We start from the raw sequence: 18,117 nt of genomic DNA, 5'->3' as shown, positions 1-18,117 counted from the left end.
GTTGTTGACACTGCTTATGTGTATGTGTCACATTCTCTCTGGGCTACTGCCTCGCAATTTTCTGTTCTGCTGTCCTGCATGTCATGGTGCCTGGCAGGCTGGCCCTGCCTGATGATGTCAGTGTGGTTTAAATAAGTAGGCCAATGCCATGATGGTTGGTTGTGAGTATCACCACCACGGGTCCCCGTCAGTCCTCTCATCAGACAATGAAGGAGAGAGTCTGACAATGGATACGTAAGAGGGGGTTCAAAAGAGGAGGCGGATAAACAGTATAATGGTGATTTGCTCCATTAAATCTCATCAGTGAGACGAATGAGGGTAGATAAGGAGCTGAGGGACAGTTGCAGCGACAGTGAAGCTCAGACAGGTCTTGCTCACTCACTCTCTGTTCTCTGTAAAATGTCAAACAGTAATGGACATCATTGTCACAGCACTTCGTGGCTTATGTTGTAGCTGTGACAGCAGCTGTTGCCCATGACATCAGGGCTGCAACTAATGGTTATTTCCATTATCAATTATTCTGCAGGTCATTTTCTTGATCATTTACTATCATACTGGTAATCCAGTAAACAACTAAATGTTTCAGACGTACATACCTTGAAACCTTCACAGCTTCACGCGGGATGGAAACAGATTTTTTTTTTTTTTTTTTTTTTTTTTCTCCATTTTTTCTTGCTGAGTTGTTGCAGCACAGTTTCATAAGCATCATTAAACAGTTTCCAAATTTGCATGTGACCTGGTTAGACTGCCACTTTCAACCCCACATAAGAAAACACTACAGCTCCATAAAGGCTGCTGTCTGCTGCATTTCAACGCTGTTTTGCGTCCACAGTTTTCTCTCATTCCGTAACTTATTTCCAATCCTTCAATATTACTACTCTCACCAGGTTTGGTTTCACCACAGACTCTACTTTTATGATCAATGAACTCAAATCATCGATAGAGGGCTTCTAGCTCCACATACTGGCGCGCCGTAAACATAGAAAAGCAATGCTAGAGCGGCTGCACAGTGCCCCAGAAAGAGACACGGTTCATCATGAAAAGAAGTGTTCGAGTCATTTAAAGACAGACACGGTACCACGCACAACAGGATTTTATATTCAGGAATAAGGCCAAACAGGCTTAAGGTGAAATCCAAGAGTCGGTAGGTCCCTGTCTAGGTTTCGCGTATCTATGATCATTCAGTCGTGCCTCGACAATGTCGTGAACGCGCATGTCAGGTTCGCTGCAGAGATCCCACTGCCTCGGCTCTCACGATTAATCGTAGGGATGGTGTTGACAGTGAGAGGCGACGGGCGGCCAGTCTTACATGTTTAAATAGATGACAGGGCCAGGTGAGATTACATTGATACGGGTCGAAGACAAATTCCCCGCAAACCTTCCGTTTGTGGGGGAAGACGACGCTGCCAGGCCGAGGACAACGTTAACGTTACTGATGGAATTCCCAGTCGTTGTTAGATGGAGAAACCGAAAGGGTGGACTCGTTATTAATAATTAAAAAAAAAAAAAAAAAAAACATCAGCTGCTAAAATATAAGGAAAATGCATCTGCATCAGGTGCTGACGGGAGCTGTAAACCCTGGAGATTGCTGCTATTCGGTGGGAAGCGTGGTTGACATTCCGTTCACGGTGAGCTTTTATTTTGATATTATTTGCTCAAGATGACACCCATTGAAGCTAGCCACTGACGAGCTAGCTGGCTAGTTAGCTAGCTAGCGCTGTATTGGCTGGAAGCGGGCTGGCTAGCGAGCTAAAGCCCTGGCTAGCCGGGCAGTGTGCTAGCCAATCTGCCGCACCGAGGGATTCACAAACAGTGAGTCGAGACCACTCGGGGCACCCTGATCACGAGCCCCTCTTTCATTTACCTTGACAGTCAGGCAGGCATTGATAAGCAAACGTCCTCAAGTAGATACTCAATGGAAATGTCTGCATTTATCCCTTAAGGGTAACGTTATACTGTAACGTTATTATTTATAGCTACAAGACGCTAGCCACTCAAATGACCTTTAGCTGCATCTCGTTACGTTAGAATACTGCAAGGGAATCCCTTTGCGCAGCCATAACATTATTGGCAAATATTTGCAAAGGGGACCAGCTCTGACCACATTTTGCAGCGCACACACACCACAGGTGACTACGCACGGGGCTCGGCAAAAATTGCGCACCGCTACGGGATGGCAAAGCTGTGTTTTGTCTGGTTGCAGAACAAGCTAAGCTCGCTACCATTTGGCGTTAAATCCTCCTCACGGATCATTAGCTCGCTGTCATCCCAGCATCAGCTGCGCCAGCCATGACGTAGAGAGCCATATATGGATACATGAGCTGGAGGGCTGAATGGCAGCGTGTTGGTGTCGAAAATAACAATCAAAAACGTGGTGCCATCTGTCCTCTTTTTGAGTTCAGTAGAAGAGAAACCGCATCTATTGTATTGATGTCTGCTGGCCCCTTTTCAGCTCGCATGGGGGAGCTTGGCATCAGTCATTTGGGCTTTATGTACTGGTGCACATGCTGATCAAATACTACCTGCCACATACTGCGTCTGCCATTTATTGACCTCTTTGGATTATACTCATTCTTTATCCGTCTGAGGTCTCTTTGTGCTTCAAGTTGACATGACCGAGAAGCCCAGTCAATATCCCATTTAGTGCAGCGAGACATGGCAAGAACATACAATAGTGCAGCCCCTTTTGTGAGAACGGGGGAAAGTGGCCAATAGTTCATAACCACATCAGATGCCGTGGCTCTTAAAATGCTTAAAGTGGATCTGTTGACGTTTAGAGTAAAATGTAGTAGAAAGTAAAACTCTAGCATCCTGAGTTGGCTCTTGGATTGAGAGCGGAGGGTGAATGGGGAATCTGTTTCTGTCAAAAGCAGCTTTGTCACCTTTCATACAGTTTATCATTTACTGAAATGACGTCTGGAATGGTGTTTAGCTGAAGCTCAGGGTTTGTCGACCACAAAGATTGAAAGCTGAGAAAATATGCCACTGGTATGTCATTACATAATGAAACTGAGACGTGACGGTCTTAAATGTTAAGATTGGTTCAAGATGGAAACGTTAGGTCATCATTTTGGCCCTGTTGGTGACGCTTGTGGCTGCTTTGTCACCAGGACGAGAGTCATGGAGTCTTTTTTTGACCAGAGTTCATATCAAAAGGAACACGGCTGCATTAGTGAAACTCTGTCCCTGCAGCCTCAGAGTAAATTCTTGAGCAGATATGTTGCAGGCCACCATTCCCTCACGCTGAGAACACAGTGAGCCTGTCTAATGGCTGCCAAATCTGGGCTTGGTCTGTTCCTCCTGCGTATTAGTGAGGTGCTGCTTTGTTGTTGTTGTTGTTGTTGTTTCATATTTTTGTCAGCCACCCTTTCCACCCTCCTTTCTGATTCCCTCAGTCTGTTACAATATAGTGCACTGATTCGTCATCGTGTTCATTTCTGTGAAAGCTATAAATAGGAGTTTTCCCCCTTTCCCCTTACACTGACCCCAGATCAAGGATGTTTGAATGTAAACAGGCGGGCTCTGTACCGAGGGTCATATCTGCTCAACAGCACAGGACAGAGCTGGTTGTGAGGCTAAAGCCCGGCACGTCGCCACTGGGCCCCAGTTTCTATGCCTGGTGTTTTCTTTCTGTGTCTGAGAGGATATTTGAAGAACACTAGACATCATGTCCGATGCAGTTACACTCACACTGACCCTTAGGGCTCCTAGGCCAGACCCTGACACACACACACACACACACACACCTAACCTACAGCAGCCAGTGCACCAGTTCAAGTGAGCAAGCTTGAGGCCAGCACTTCATTGGACATGGAGTCGTTCCCTCTCCATGCTGTTTGTCTCTGTGCTCCAGCATGGCCTCTAAATGTTGTGCACTGGCACATTGTTAGAAATTGAAAGATTTAAGTGGAGTTTGGATGATTGAGAGTAAAACGCAGGTGCCCTGTTGTTGTTGTTTCTGTGGGCCCGTGGATGGTGGGTGTAGTTTCATGTTGAGAAGCCCCCATCAGTTAAGTTTGAACTGTGAGTACAAATGTGAAGGAACTAGATGCTGATCAGCAGGAAGAGACCAAACCAAAGTGATGTTCTTTCTGTTTTCGGTTGAATGACAAATATGACAAAACAACCGTTAACCATATTTTTTTAGCTATTTAGTGTCACCTGTGTCTGTTATATTGGGAACGTTAAGCACTGAAGACTCAATGGTAATGTTCTCTTGAGAGGCTGTAAAAAAGATCATGGTTATAAAGACTGTTTCTGGGTCTGCCGCACTGCTTTTTCACTTGTGGTTGTAAATGCACATACAAACAGACCTTTGGGTTTGATGTGCAGAGCGACAGATGAGTGATCCACTAAAAATAGATTACACTACAAAGCACACAGAGAGAGATCGAGAGAGAGAGATTACAAACCCCACCCAGGCTGCATATTCCTTTAAATTTAGTTATCTTAATAGTGGAAATATTTACTCTGCATCAGGATCTTGATCTGTGTCAGAATATAGATAGAAGTGTGAATTTTGTAAAATTTCAAGTGTTTCAGGCTCATGACCCATAGCCCTTTAGCTTTAGCGTGTTACTGTAGAAACACCAATAGGCTGAATGCAAAAAGATTTCGCTGGTTGAAGTTGCAGTGCGTTCGGGTATGTCATGGCAGCGCATGTGAAACGGGTCATTCATACAAGATTCGAGCCATCCTTTACAGAGCAGTGATATGGCATACCAAAACACGATTGACTAACCTTTTTCAAGTTCCTCAATCATGTATCCGAATCCCGACTTTAGATAAACAGGATATTATCACCCCTGTCTGTGTTTTCAGATCGATTAAGATGCTGCAATTGCAGCCAGTCCACTGGATACATGGATTAAGTTGGATATGATATGACCGACAGACAGAGTGGAGACGAGGTGACGCTGGACTTGGTGTAGTTTGACCACTGCTTCACTGCAGTCATGCTGCAGTGCATAGCATGAACAACAGGGCCCATATGATATGGCTGTAGACAATGGGATCAAAGTACAGGTCAGTGCTTCAGGCTTTGCCAGGGATAATGCAGGTCGACAGAGAGACCAGGTTACGACAGGCCAGAATTGATCAATTCTTTCTTTTAAATATTTGCTGTTTTGACCGTGGCCCAAAGCCAGCGAGCTCGCACAAACATGAAAATGGTCCACATGGTAGCAGCTGTGGCTGTGGGACATTTTCACATGATTGCGTTAGGCATGGGGAGTGAGGGGCATTAGCAGAAGCAGAAGTGATTCCTCCTGTTATCTGCTTTCATTATCACAGCATATACTGTAGTGTTCTGCATTCACTCTTTCACTTTCTTTTGCAGTGAATTTCCCCTGAAAAGCAGCTGAACCCCTTCCTCAAGGTGTTTTCCATTATTCAAATAGCATTTAAGACACTTTCATCAGTAATATAAAGTAAATCAAAAAAAAAAGCTCACGCTCAAGAGTCATTGCATAAACTGGATGAGCTGCAAGGATAATACACTTAGTAAAATTGATCCGAACTGTCAGTTTGCCTCGAATAATTAATAGAGATGAAGGAAAACCTGACGTGATAGGAAGTGTCTGTGTGCTCTGGTCTTCATGGTGGACATTACCAAGTGGCTCTGAGAGCTCAAGCTCAAGCTCCAGCCGGCTTCTCGGCTCTCTGCTGTGGCAAGTGCAACGGGGAAGAGGAAACAACACCGTTCATTTTCCTTCTCAGCAACATCAAAAGCCTGCCATGACATGCATATATGCTGGTGTGTGCAAAACTTCCTCTGACGCTTGATGAGAGGTTTTAGGATATGAAACAAAAGGAGTTGAACATATTTGCTGTTTAATGTGGCTTCAGCTGCAACAACCTCCAACTGAGAGCAGCTCTTTCAAAAACTGACTATACTGACTGACCCAGATCTGGAAAGCCATCCACGAGTAGCATCATCTTCATCAAAACCATCAGACACCTCAGCAAAGAGAGCAGCCGTAGTCATCGTAGAGGTTAGTGTGATACATGTGGTCAATAATTTAGTGTGGGCAGGGGAGCTGCCAACGGGCAGCACAGTAAGCTTCTTAGGTGCTGCCCAATCACCAGTGACCCACCTGGCATGTGTGCCACTCCTGTGACAAATTTCTGGGGTTGCCACTGAGTATGGCCCTAGAAGGATGTTATAAAAAAGGAAATGACCCTCAATAGGAAAAAGGTTTGCTACCCCTGCAGTAATAGGACATCAAAACACTTGTAGACCTTTAGCTCAAATCAAAATGCTCCCAACGAAGTGCAATGCAAAAAAGCAATTCCAGCAAAAGGTCACGTGACTGCTCAAGACAGTCGTTGAATAAATGTAAGTTCACTTTCTATAAAGCAATATCATGACATTGCAATTGTTTCCCTGCCCACTATAAATGGAACTGCTTCGTCAGTGTTAATGTGTTACGGAGGTAATATTTATCCAAAGGCAGCAACGGTCTGGATGTAAGCAGCTTTCGTGACTGACAGGGAGGAAACCTTGCTGCTTCAGGGTTGCACTCATTAAGTCAGCAAATTTATAAGCTACAAATACTTTAGTGTAGCTCCAAGCACATTCATAGACAGAATCAGCGGCTCCTTGCTGCTGTCTGTTGCTGAATCAAATGAATATCGTGACAGCTGCTAACATTAAATTGATTAGACTGGGCATGCAGCAGACCCTCATGTCTTCTGTCTCCAGTATTATTGCCCCTCAGTAGTTGAATACAGTCATGTAAACAGATAGTGCTTATGAAAGGCCAGATTGCACCATTTTTGATCATTGTTGAGATGGGAAATTTTCTAGTATTGACTGTTGAGGATCTTATTCTCCATTTAAAAGACCAGATAAACAAATGTTCAAAATCAGATCTATGAAATTACTTATGATGAAGATGCTAATGAGGCTTCATGTGAGTTGTGTCAATGTTTACCATGATGCCATTTATCAGTATTATGCTGCTACTAATGAATCATCCCACTTCATATTACTGTCCCTCAGTACCTTGATGTTCTGCGTCCGTGCATGTGTGCATGTGGATTTATGGATGATGAAAGAAATACATGACACACGCCAAGCCCAAACCAAAAGAATAAAGCCGTGATGATAGGTCATCCCATTTAAGGCAGACTCATGCTTACCAGCCTGGCTCAAGGTCCTACCACATCCAAATTACCTCGCTGACAAAGAGAGTGAAACGGACTCACACTTTCTGTGTGTGTGTGTGTGTGTGTGTGTGTGTGTGTGTGTGTGTGTGTGTGTGTGTGTGTGTGTGTGTGTGTGTGTGTGTGTGTGTGAATGAGAGAGAGGTGCAGAGCAGTCCTAGACAGTGCGTGACGGTGACCGCTTTTAATTCCAGCTGTAATGTGCAGGAGGAAATGCCGCAGTAATAGTAAAGCACACACTGCGCCACCCTTACTTCTCTTCCTACCTATGTCTCACATGTTATGTAAGAGCATGTAAAGTATAATCTTATGACAATCTTCAATATAACTTCATCCCCAGCTGTCACTTTATATTATCCGGCAGGCTGTAACGCTGTCCTGTTGTGTGACCCAGTGCTTCCCAGCCTCTCCTCTTGTTCTCCTGAATAATGAAAGACACAAGCCGTCATCCTGGCTGTACTGTTGCTTCGAGGCCGGCTTGCCCGTCTCCCAGGTGCTGCTGCCATTGCTGCCATTGAACACACGGCTCCCAACCGCCAGCAGCCACCATTGTATCAGTTTACCTTGCTGCTCGTAATGCAAATATTAACAGAGGTCTGCTCATTAAGCTTGGGCGTTTAGCATGCGCTGTGTATTTCTGCTTATTTCACATGAGTAGGTACAGTCCTTTCATGTAGTAGATCCGTAAAACAGCATCCTATGTTAGCTGTTATGAGGTTTCTATGCTCTTTTTCCCACCACATCCTGACAGTCTTACGGTGGTTTAAGGGAACTGCCGTGCTGTGCTAATCCTGTCGTAATATCTCACCCTGCTTATGCAATATTCATATCAGAGTCATGGAGTGCGATGACGGCCTGCTTTTAGTTATTCATACTTATATTTAGTTATTCAAGCAGTAGACTATATGAAATATAGAGTTAATTCATAAATGTGACTGAGTGTTTTCAAGACACATTTAAAGCATTGATGTACTTTACAGTCATATTTATGATTTAAAGTGCTTTGTAGGCCTGAGCAATTAATTGATATAGTATATGTTAGCCTCTATATGCAGCTCAAACACATCGGATAAGGGTGTCTGACGGAGGCTTCTCTCACGTTCGGGTAACGCTCCTCCTTGTTTTCAGTGCTTGACCAGAAACGGACGTAGCATGCAGCCACGAAGTGTTAAGCGAACTTGCGTCTTGCGTCTGCCGATGAGGTTGCACTCCTGAGAGTTCATCCAAGTGATGAGCTCTTGCTTGCGTGCTGCCTCTCTCTTTGACATGACTTTGTGTGCGTAACACCAAAACACAGCATCAGTGGCTTTTTGTTCTGTTCATCAGGCATAAGTGCTGTGAAAAAGAGCGTTTTTTAAATATATTTTGGATCTGTTATTATCAAATGCTGCAATTCTGTCTGTGTTTTCTGCACTGTGGAAACTCACAGTATCGCAGTATTGTCATTTATTTTTTGCGTACTGTTCATCCCTAGTGTTGAAGTGAGATTTCTTCATCGTGACTCGCTCTGATTTGCTTCCTCTTCCTGTGCCTCTTTCTTTTCCAGGCCTATGGCTCAGGTTGTGATGTAGTGATCTTGGCTAGTGACTTTGAGTGTGTGCAGATTATCCCGGGAGCTCAGAATGGAAACATACAGGTGGGCTGTGTGGAGTGCTCCCACCAGCTTGGCAGGGTAAGTGTTGACTGCACCTTCAGACACGCTCCCACATGCGGGTTTTGTTTGTTCCGCGTTGCCAGAAGACATTGTCATTTACACTGAGGATAAAGAAGTACATTTAGCCCTGCGTTTGCTGCTGCCTTGCACTGCCCGTGCTCTCCTCTCCTTGCCATCGTGCACCGCTCCCCACCTACCCCTCTCCTGTGGGAATGGCTGTGCAGAAGCACTGATGGGGTGAGTAATGTTGTGATGATGAACACAGCTCTTTATTTTTAGATCGCTGCTTCCTACGGAAACACAGTCTGCATCTTTGAACCTCTTTCTACCAACCCAAACAAACGCCACAAGGTGAGCACAAATGTCAGTGTTTTAGACATAAATAGTGCTTTAAGTCGGTACCCAATGAGTTAAATCACACTTGTGTGCCAATAACATTGCATGGTGTGTGTCACTCTCCTGTCACTAACAGCAGCTAAACTATCAGTGGCAAAAGACAGGACAGTTCTTCCTCGATGCCATCACCTACAACCTGGCCTGGGACCCACAAGGTACGCCCATGCTTTCTGTGTTTAACCGATTCACTGACAGAATTAATCCACGCTACGCACAGCTCCCATTACAGCCCCCCGCGGTTTGTCTGGAACAACATGTGCATTATGTAAGAGTCACAGTGTGCATGTGGCTCTGTGTACTGTAGTTGTCAACGTGGGACGAGAGGTGTGTAACATAGTGCTTTTGTGTCCTCAGGGAACCGTATCCTAGCAGCAACTGAGCGGCTCCAGCTGTGGGCTCCACCACTGACAGATGCCCTGATAGAGGAGGAGGATGGGCAGTTGACGGAGGACAAGCCCCACCCTGTCCTCAATGACTGGAACTGTGTCTGGCAGTGCAAGTACGCGTTTGCATTAGTGTATACTGTAAAAGCATGCAACATGATTGACATGGAAAGGAAATATTGCTGCATCAAGGTTAACGATTATGGGTGAAGCAAATATGTACACATCCCAACAGCTAGCTAAGCAGTAAATTGATTAGCCTGAGCATCAAGCAGACTTGTGTGTTGTCATTTCCTTCATTCCCTCCTCTCTGCACTCTTGTTCTGCGAGTTTGTCACTCTAAGTGAAAGACCGCTTTGCTCGTCTTTGAAAATACCAAAGCTTACTGTCAATTTTGTGAAAGAAAATTGAAGTGGAATTGTTATTCGGGCTGTGAGGGAGCGGTTGAGTATTACATGTGCGCACGGTTCATTTTTGCCCACTGAAAGTAAAACAGGAGCAAAATGTTTCTGTCTTTTCCTGTCAGCTGATGTGTTCAGCTTTTTTTCTGTCACTCGTGCAGTAAAGAGTTTGTGCCGCGTGCAGACAAAATATTAACTGTAATTCTTCCTCTTGAAAGTTGTGACATTCCAACATTTTTACTGATAAAAACTTACAGGCGGTTACTGATTATCCAGGCTCAGCTGAGCAGGTCTGTATGCGCTGTCGTCAGCCACTCTTTTGACTCTGTGGCCTGTGCTTGCTTTGAGCTGTGTAAACAGACATAGACATATAATACCATATGAGTAACTGTCATCTGATGACACTCGTGCATATCCAGCAAAGCAGCTACTGTAGAACAGGGAAGTGCAAGTTCTGAAATAACCCACGTGCAAAATCACCACATACAGGATAACAGACGACAGCAGAACCGCTTGTGCGTGTTTTTTGTCCCGTGGAGAAGTGAATGTAGCTGATACCATTGTTTATGCTTTCTCTCAGGACTGCTGCATCCGTTCACGTTGCCAAGTGGTCTCCTGATGGGGAGTACTTTGCAACAGTGGGGAAGGTATGATTCATGAAAACAGGTTGCAAAACAACACATTGCTGAGAAGTTTTTGTAAATGAGCCTGTGGTGATGTTTGTGGCGATGCATGTGTTTGCACACGCAGGATGACTGTTTGCTCAAGGTGTGGTATCCCACCACGGGCTGGCGTTCTGCAGTGGTGGTCCAGGACCCCTCCGACAAAAAGCCTCCGCCCGTTCACTTCTCCTTCGTTTACCTGGCTCATCCCCGCTCGGTCACTGGTATGTCCTGGAGGAAGACCAGCAAGTTCATGCCCAAGTAAGAAAGCACACACACAAGCACGCGGTCAGAGTGGCCTGTTCTCTTCTAAAGGATGACCTTATTTTTTGGCTCTAGAAAGAGATTTTGATCCTTTTGAGTTATGTGTTATCAGTCTTCAAATATTTAGCAAGCTATACTTTCACAGATGCAACAATAAAAAAAAGCTTCGCTTAAACATTTTCCTGCAAAAGTGTGCAGTCCCATGGCTGACCCTCACTGCCGTCTGCCGTGTCTGTGGCCAGTTTGCAGCAGTCGCACTTATCTGTGGCTGATCGGCAAATTAAGACAGTTGGATCGGTGGTGGAAGCAGCCAGTTCTCTGTTTGGCCTTTCCGCTGAGTGAATTAGTGATTTCATCAAGCAAAAGATCACAGGCTGAGCACAGAGAAGTGTACAGCGTTAGTTACACATACTCTCAGCTTATATTCAGAGCATCTAACAGGTCCATTTAAACAGTTTTGTTTGTGAATCTGTAGTGTTTCGTTGGATCTACGAATAAGAAGCAGTCTGGTTGTTTCCTCTCATGCAGAGAGAATCTGGACATGTTAAATTTTATTCCACCCACTTGCACTCCCACTTTATTTACCATTTTATAATTCATTGTGTCTGTCGTAAGGGTTGTAAGATGCACCGAGCCTTTTAGAAAATACTTAAATGACAGTGCATGCTCATATGCCACATACCACTACCAGTTATACCCACGACCGTCTTGATTTCATAATACAGTGTAATGTGTTTTAATTGAATGTTTTTAGGGTAAAAATATTGAGGAAGAACAAAGTGATTGCTGATTGTGTAAGACAGTTGCTGTCTGCTTTTATGTTCTAGGGGTTCGGTGTGCAACGTGTTACTGACGTCCTGCGAGGATGGTGTGTGTAGGTTGTGGTCGGAGACGCTGCTACCAGAGGACAGCCTGCTTGGAGGACAGATCTCTGAGAACACACAGTCCTTCAGCTCCAGCCTGCCAGGCCTGGCAGGCAATAAGGACAAAATCCAACACGCTTTGGAGGTACACTTATTTACTCAGTCAGATCTGACCAGAGACAGTTCATCAGAGAGAATCTAAAATATGTACTATTTCTGCTTAAGGAATTATCTAAATCTGGTCTGTGTTATTCCTGTGCTTTACTCGATTAGTCAATCCACCACCTGAAGCATCTGCGCCGGGGCCGGAGACGGTCCTCGGCTCTGGTGGCACACAGTGAGCTGCTGCCCTCTCAGCTCAGCACGCAGGACACACACACTCACCGCCATATCGTTCATCACGCTAACGCCCTGTGTCACTTCCATATCTCAGCCAGTATTAACCCCAACACAGGTGGGTTGTCCTTTGTTGCAACTGGCTCAGACATGTTTCTGTATTTCTGATTTCTTGTCCAAGCTTGAGTAATACTTTATTGACCCTTTTGTCACTACATTCATCCATATTTGTCTTCCTCCTCCCACCTTCCTCTTCCTCCGTCAGATATCCCGTCAACGCTGGCTGACTCTGCAGTGTTCAACCCTGACGATGGCAGTGGTGGTGGAGGCTTCGTGGTTCACTGGCTCAACAATAAGGACCTCAGCTTCACTGCCTCCATGGAGCTCTTCATGTTGCAGCTTCGTAAGTTCTCTGAACAGCAGCTGGAGCAGACCACTGAGGACCCCCTGGACCCCGAAGGATCCCCTATGAAATTCGACTTTGGTATGACCCACAGCCAGGCCAACACTCATTCCTTAAAACGCATTAGTTTAAAAGCAGCATCTCATATTGTAAAAACACATTGTTTTCTGGCCTTCCAGACCTGGACGAGATGTCTGACAAAGCCTCCTCGGAGCAAGGGGAAGAGGGTGAACCAGGGGAGCAGGGAAGCACCAAGGCATCCTCCCCGGGATCCAGCTCCAGCATGCCTTTGCCCTCCATGCTGCTGGAGCGGAAGATGGAGACTCTGACCACGGAGTGGAACAAGAGCCCAGACATGCTGTTCACCATCCACCCTGCCGATGGATCTTTCCTGGTTTGGCATGTGAAGTACTTGGACGAATTCAACCAGGGAATCTTCAGACAGGTTCAGGTGAGCAGCAAGCAAAGCAAGTGAGAATTATTGTTCCAAATTAGTAGCTCTTCTGCTTTAAATTCAGTAGTGAATCACTTGCTCACACATTGGTCAGTCAGCAGTGAAGTTGTAGTTTGACTTTTGTCGAAAATGTGAGGTGACTCAGCACTCCCCCAGCCTTATGTAACACTCCTAATATCCCTTTTCTTTCCTCTGGGGGAGAGGCACTGTGCTCCTGTCTGCATGTAGGCTTTTAAAACTTTGCCATGTCATAACACTGTTTTCTGAAAATTGATTGAGTTCCTGGCAACTGTTTATTTTATATTTGGAAAGGCAATGTGTATTATTAAAGTTTCACTTGAATGAATCTTCACACCTTAATTGAAAGTTTTCAATAATAATTCATGTATAAAAAATATGGAGGGGTGTCCCATTCACATTTTTGGGCCCCAATCGCAGTCATTAAATATTGGGTATCTGCAGAGACTGTTAAGTTTCTAATTTTTAATTATTGATCTGATATAAATACAAGTTTAAGTGGGAGAATGCAACCCCTGAAATTACAAATGCAATGCAAACGAGGCGATCAGCTCGTGAGCTGAAGAGCTGTTGGAACTACACAAACACTCACAGTTGTAGGTGGTGTTACAGTTACAATTGTTGGCTGAGTGTAGACACTGGCTGCAGAGACCAGACAACAGTCAAATTTAATTCTGGCCTGTCAACAAGTTGCCAACAGAATTGACGGTATATTGTCGACAGCTGATAACGTGCCCGCCAGCGACGTTTAACCGGTGAGGGCGACGGTTAGAAATGAGAGATCACAGATTCGTCAGCGAGTTTAGTGAATCTGTCTTTTGCCAGCCTTAGAGTGTGAACTCCGAGTCGCTCACTGGTCCAGCAGACTGATTTTCAAAGGCTATAATTTTACAGTGAAGAAAGCATCAGAATTTGATTGGTTCAATGTAAGCCGATGCAGACCCAAAATATGGCCAGATCGGCCCCAGGGAGGTCAACTCTGAACATCTCTAGAAAAGTAAAATAAGCTGTGTGTGTGTATGAGCCTGTATTCCTAATTCTTATTTCCCCCCATCTTTCCCACCAGGTGTCCTTCTCCTCCCGTATTCCAGTGGCATTTCCTACAGGTGATGCCAACTCGCTGAGTAAAAACATCCTGATGTACGCCTGCACTTTGACTGAGGGTGAGAGTGCCGGGGCAGGGGAGTTGGGTAGGATGGTCCAACGTGTCTCCCACTCTGCTTCAGCCTCAGCCGGCCTGGGTTCGCCCGCCCTGGCCTCCTCTCCCAACCCCTGCATTGGCATCAGTCCTGCTGTCATGATGGTCTCCAAGCATGTCGATGGATCTCTCAACCAGGTAAAAGATTTGAGAGCTTGGGATGCCCCTGTTTTATTCCATGTTTTTCAGTGACCATTGTTGACCAAACACTTGGCCCTCACTTCATTTTTTTGGTTCCCTCTGCAGTGGGCTGTGACATTCGCTGAGCGTTCTGCCTTCTCCAACGTATTGACTGTATCTCACAAGTTCCGGTACTGCGGCCACCGCTTCCATCTGAACGACCAAGCCTGCCACACAGTGCTGCCCCTGCTGCTGACCTCCTCTCACCATAATGCTCTGCTCACCCCTCCGTCGGCCCCTGGCAGTCTGGAAGGAGAGCAGCCTCCTACCTTTCCACTACCAAAGGGACTTCCCAGGTACAGAAAGGAGGGAAAGCAGAGTACGAGAAGGGAGTAAATGAGAAAGAATGAGCAAGGAGCACATGATTGAAATGCCTTAGATGCTGCTTATCGTAACACACTGTGAGACACTTTCATACTGTAAATGATGGACTTGTGCCTCTGCATGATGATGAGTGCTAGTGTTACTTTTCCATTAGCAGGAAGCAGCTTCGTAATGCAGCTACAAGGACCTTCCATGACCCCAACGCCATCTATAGTGAGCTGATCTTGTGGAGGGTGGACCACATTGGACCCCTGTCCTGCACTGGAGGGGTTTCTGAACTGGCCCGCATCAACTCCCTGCACACCTCTGCCTTCAGCAATGTTGCTTGGCTACCTACACTAGTACCCAGCTCTGTACTCGGTAAACACCCCATGCATTTTTAATGTGGTGGAAATTTTAACCTCAGTGATGAATGACAGTGCAGAAACTTTGTGGCAGTGAGAAAATACTTATCAAGAACTCAAATAAGAACTTGTTTGTAAAAGTGGAAGTTTCACAGTTGCTGAAGCATCTGAACTTCTGCTTTTTCTCATAGAGCAAAATTAAATTTGGATCACTATGTGTGAAAACAAAACCGTGCCAGATATATGCACAGTGTGCAATGGCATTCAGGCCACAAAAGTGTGTACCTCCAATGCAGTTTTGCATGTCAGATTTGCACTCAAAAGTTCCTCCGTGTCTCATTATTGCCTGCACATTTTCATGGCTGTGCTTTGAAAGATGATATATACACTATATAATATATCATTTTCCAATTAAAATCCAACCTGGATCTAGTCTCTCTCTGCCGTCTGAGGAAGGAAATGAATCTTTAAAAGTAATTCTTTCTGAGATTATTATTAATTAATAATTAAAAACTGCCAAATATTTAATGAATTTCTTTGGATCATTGTGTTGTAGACAAAATAGTAATTGATACATTCTTTGGCACTGCGGTACTTGCATGAACTTTGTGTTGTGTCCCTCAGGAACTTACTGCAACAGTGCGAGCGCCTGCTTCGTGGCATCGGATGGTAAAAACCTGCGTCTCTATCAAGCCGTGGTGGATGCCAGAAAACTACTGGATGAGCTGTCAGATCCTGAAACATCTGTGAGTGGACACACACACTCGGCCCTGCACAGGAAAGGAATAATGTTGCTTATTGGGATGTGACAAACTCTGCTCAGTGAATCTTACACATGTGGGTCTTTAAACTTTTATCAGAAAGGAATGGAGTCCAAAGCAGGCTTGCGGGCACCCATCAATCATGAAACATCACAAATCTGATATAACAACATCATTCACAGATATTAAATTCTTATTATTAAGCAGCTTTTCATCATCTGTGAGCTTTTTAATAATTTCCTTTAGATGCTGCCTTATAAATCTTGCCAAAACACAAAACAACAATATGCTTTTGACATCAGACACAAGATCTTACATTTATTGGAAATGTGGCTGTAACCATAAAGCTAATTTTTCTATCTCTCTCCTCATAGCAACCACAAGCCTATATTTCCCTGCACACTGCATCATATCGTGCAGTATTTTCTCGCCATGGTATTGGTTTCAAATGCAGTACACTAAATGGATAATTTGCCATTTTTCATGCGTGTGTCCCTGTTTAGAAACTGGTGGGCGAGGTGTTCAACATCGTCAGCCAGCAGTCCACTGCCAGACCCGGATGTATCATAGAGTTGGACGTCATTACAAACCAGGTTAGCAGCTGCTCTGTGTTTTTCACACCCACCTCAGGTCAGCGTTGGGCAGAAATGCAGGGCTTGAAATCCCGAAAGCTGCTAATCAATATACATAGTAACCTGTTTGATGCTTTTTCCATGTGCACCCAGTGTGGCGCCAACACCCAGCTGCTTCATGTCTTCCAAGAGGACTTCATTCTAGGTTACAAGCCCCAGAAAGAAACAGACGCATACACACCGGCTTTTCCATCTGGTGAAGGTATAGCACACCATTAAATTAAAACTCTGTGCAGGTACGTTTCCAAAAAAAAAAAACAGATTTTCATTAGAAGAAGACAGTAATGTACTTTTACTATACCTAGATTACCAACCTGCCCCATTCTCTGAGAAGTTCTTCCTGGTGGTGATAGAGAAGGATCTCAACAGGAACTCTGTCCTGCAGATGTGGCACCTGCACCTCAAGTCTGTGCAGGCCTGTGTCGGTAAGTGTGCGCTACACACAGCTGAGCAGCTATTGGTATAATTGGAAGTAGAGACATGAATTTTAAATATGAAGCCAACCATTTTATTTACATCAAACTGCCTCTGCTGAGATGTCGGCCAGCTTTGATATTCCTGCGTCTCTGTGTCCAGATGAGCCGAGCCCAGATTATAGCTTCCAAAGCCAGCTGATGGTTCCCAATCAAGTTTTCAATGCCGACTCGTCTCCGGAGACCTCTCCCATCAGGCCCCTGCCACGGTCCGCCTCCACAGCCAACTTACAATCAGCAAGCAAACTCATCCTCAGCTCCAAGCTGGTGTACAGCAAGCGGCTCGACCTGCCCCATGGGGTGGAGGTTACCAGGGCCACCCCCTCTGCAGGTGGGGATGGTTGTCACATCTATGACTCACACCACCTTGTTGTTGCCAAATCAAAGGGAATGTGTAGAAGGCATAGTCCCAAAAAGGTTTATACTCATTTTTGATTTAAGAACTCATGGTAATGCAAGTAAGCAACCTGGATCTCCTCCTCTTCCTGCTAGGTCACCTGAGTTCCTCCTCCATCTACCCTGTGTGCCTGGCTCCGTATCTGATTGTTACGACCTGCTCTGACTCTCGAGTGCGGTTCTGGCACTGTGCTGTGGAGTGTGATGACGGGTACAGCGAAGATGACCGGGACAACAGGGTGTACCGCTGGGAGCCCTGGGCACTGATGAACGAAGAGGAAGACAACAACAGTGCTGTGTGTGTGTCAGGGCGGCCTGTTGCTGTGTCCTGCTCCTACATCGGCAGGCTGGCCGTGGCCTTTAAAAAGCCACGACAAGGACAGGTGGGAAATTGGAATTTGGCTTTGTAATGGTGTTTTCAGTGCAATGCACTAAAAAGAATAGCAGTGTGGGAATCCATTTTACTGTGGCAATCACCTTGAGGTGGAAAATTGCAATAAAAATGTAAATGCAGTGAGTAAACATCATTTGGCTACATAGCCCGGATCCTCCAGAAATAGATAACGATTCCATATATCAGCATATGAATACGTATTTATGTGAAGCAGAGAATGGCCGAGGAGGAACTAGATTGGATCAGCACATGCATTATGCACATTATACATTGCAGTGTGTTCAAAATCTGTGCTAACAATCATTAGACATTAGTGAAAAGGAAGTGATAGAACCTGACTGTCTGAGCATCCTGCAGCTGCTCTATATCTGGATTATGTGCAGCTGGATGTCACTGAACAGAAACTGAGTTGAG

At 45.1% G+C, this 18,117-nt stretch overlaps 1 protein-coding gene across 8 annotated transcripts in view; it reads left to right on the top strand.

Moving 5' to 3' along the window:
* The first annotated feature begins 1,257 nt into the window (after positions 1–1,257).
* The window catches only part of dmxl2 (Dmx-like 2), a 38,884-nt gene continuing 22,024 nt past the window's right edge, over positions 1,258–18,117 (top strand). For 4 of the 8 annotated variants that reach the window (XM_076731750.1, XM_076731777.1, XM_076731724.1 and 1 more), the window contains exons 1-20: positions 1,258–1,628; positions 8,714–8,839; positions 9,101–9,172; positions 9,294–9,372; positions 9,572–9,716; positions 10,582–10,648; positions 10,752–10,924; positions 11,755–11,935; positions 12,064–12,244; positions 12,392–12,610; positions 12,709–12,980; positions 14,068–14,337; positions 14,446–14,675; positions 14,861–15,063; positions 15,672–15,793; positions 16,312–16,401; positions 16,534–16,642; positions 16,746–16,865; positions 17,017–17,244; positions 17,406–17,692. In XM_076731750.1, the coding sequence (XP_076587865.1) occupies positions 1,542–1,628; positions 8,714–8,839; positions 9,101–9,172; positions 9,294–9,372; positions 9,572–9,716; positions 10,582–10,648; positions 10,752–10,924; positions 11,755–11,935; positions 12,064–12,244; positions 12,392–12,610; positions 12,709–12,980; positions 14,068–14,337; positions 14,446–14,675; positions 14,861–15,063; positions 15,672–15,793; positions 16,312–16,401; positions 16,534–16,642; positions 16,746–16,865; positions 17,017–17,244; positions 17,406–17,692 (3,261 nt within the window). In that variant the 5' untranslated portion in view covers positions 1,258–1,541. Of the gene's footprint in view, positions 1,629–8,713; positions 8,840–9,100; positions 9,173–9,293; positions 9,373–9,571; positions 9,717–10,581; positions 10,649–10,751; positions 10,925–11,754; positions 11,936–12,063; positions 12,245–12,391; positions 12,611–12,708; positions 12,981–14,067; positions 14,338–14,445; positions 14,676–14,857; positions 15,064–15,671; positions 15,794–16,311; positions 16,402–16,533; positions 16,643–16,745; positions 16,866–17,016; positions 17,245–17,405; positions 17,693–18,117 lie in introns of all 8 variants that reach the window. The other 4 variants (XM_076731741.1, XM_076731716.1, XM_076731759.1 and 1 more) reach the window with 2 other exon arrangements.

Source organism: Chaetodon auriga, chromosome 1 (genome assembly GCF_051107435.1).
Source record: "Chaetodon auriga isolate fChaAug3 chromosome 1, fChaAug3.hap1, whole genome shotgun sequence".
NCBI classification, from domain to species: domain Eukaryota; kingdom Metazoa; phylum Chordata; class Actinopteri; order Chaetodontiformes; family Chaetodontidae; genus Chaetodon; species Chaetodon auriga.
Note: the sequence above shows the minus strand (reverse complement) of the source record. Positions and strands in the feature narration are given on the sequence as shown.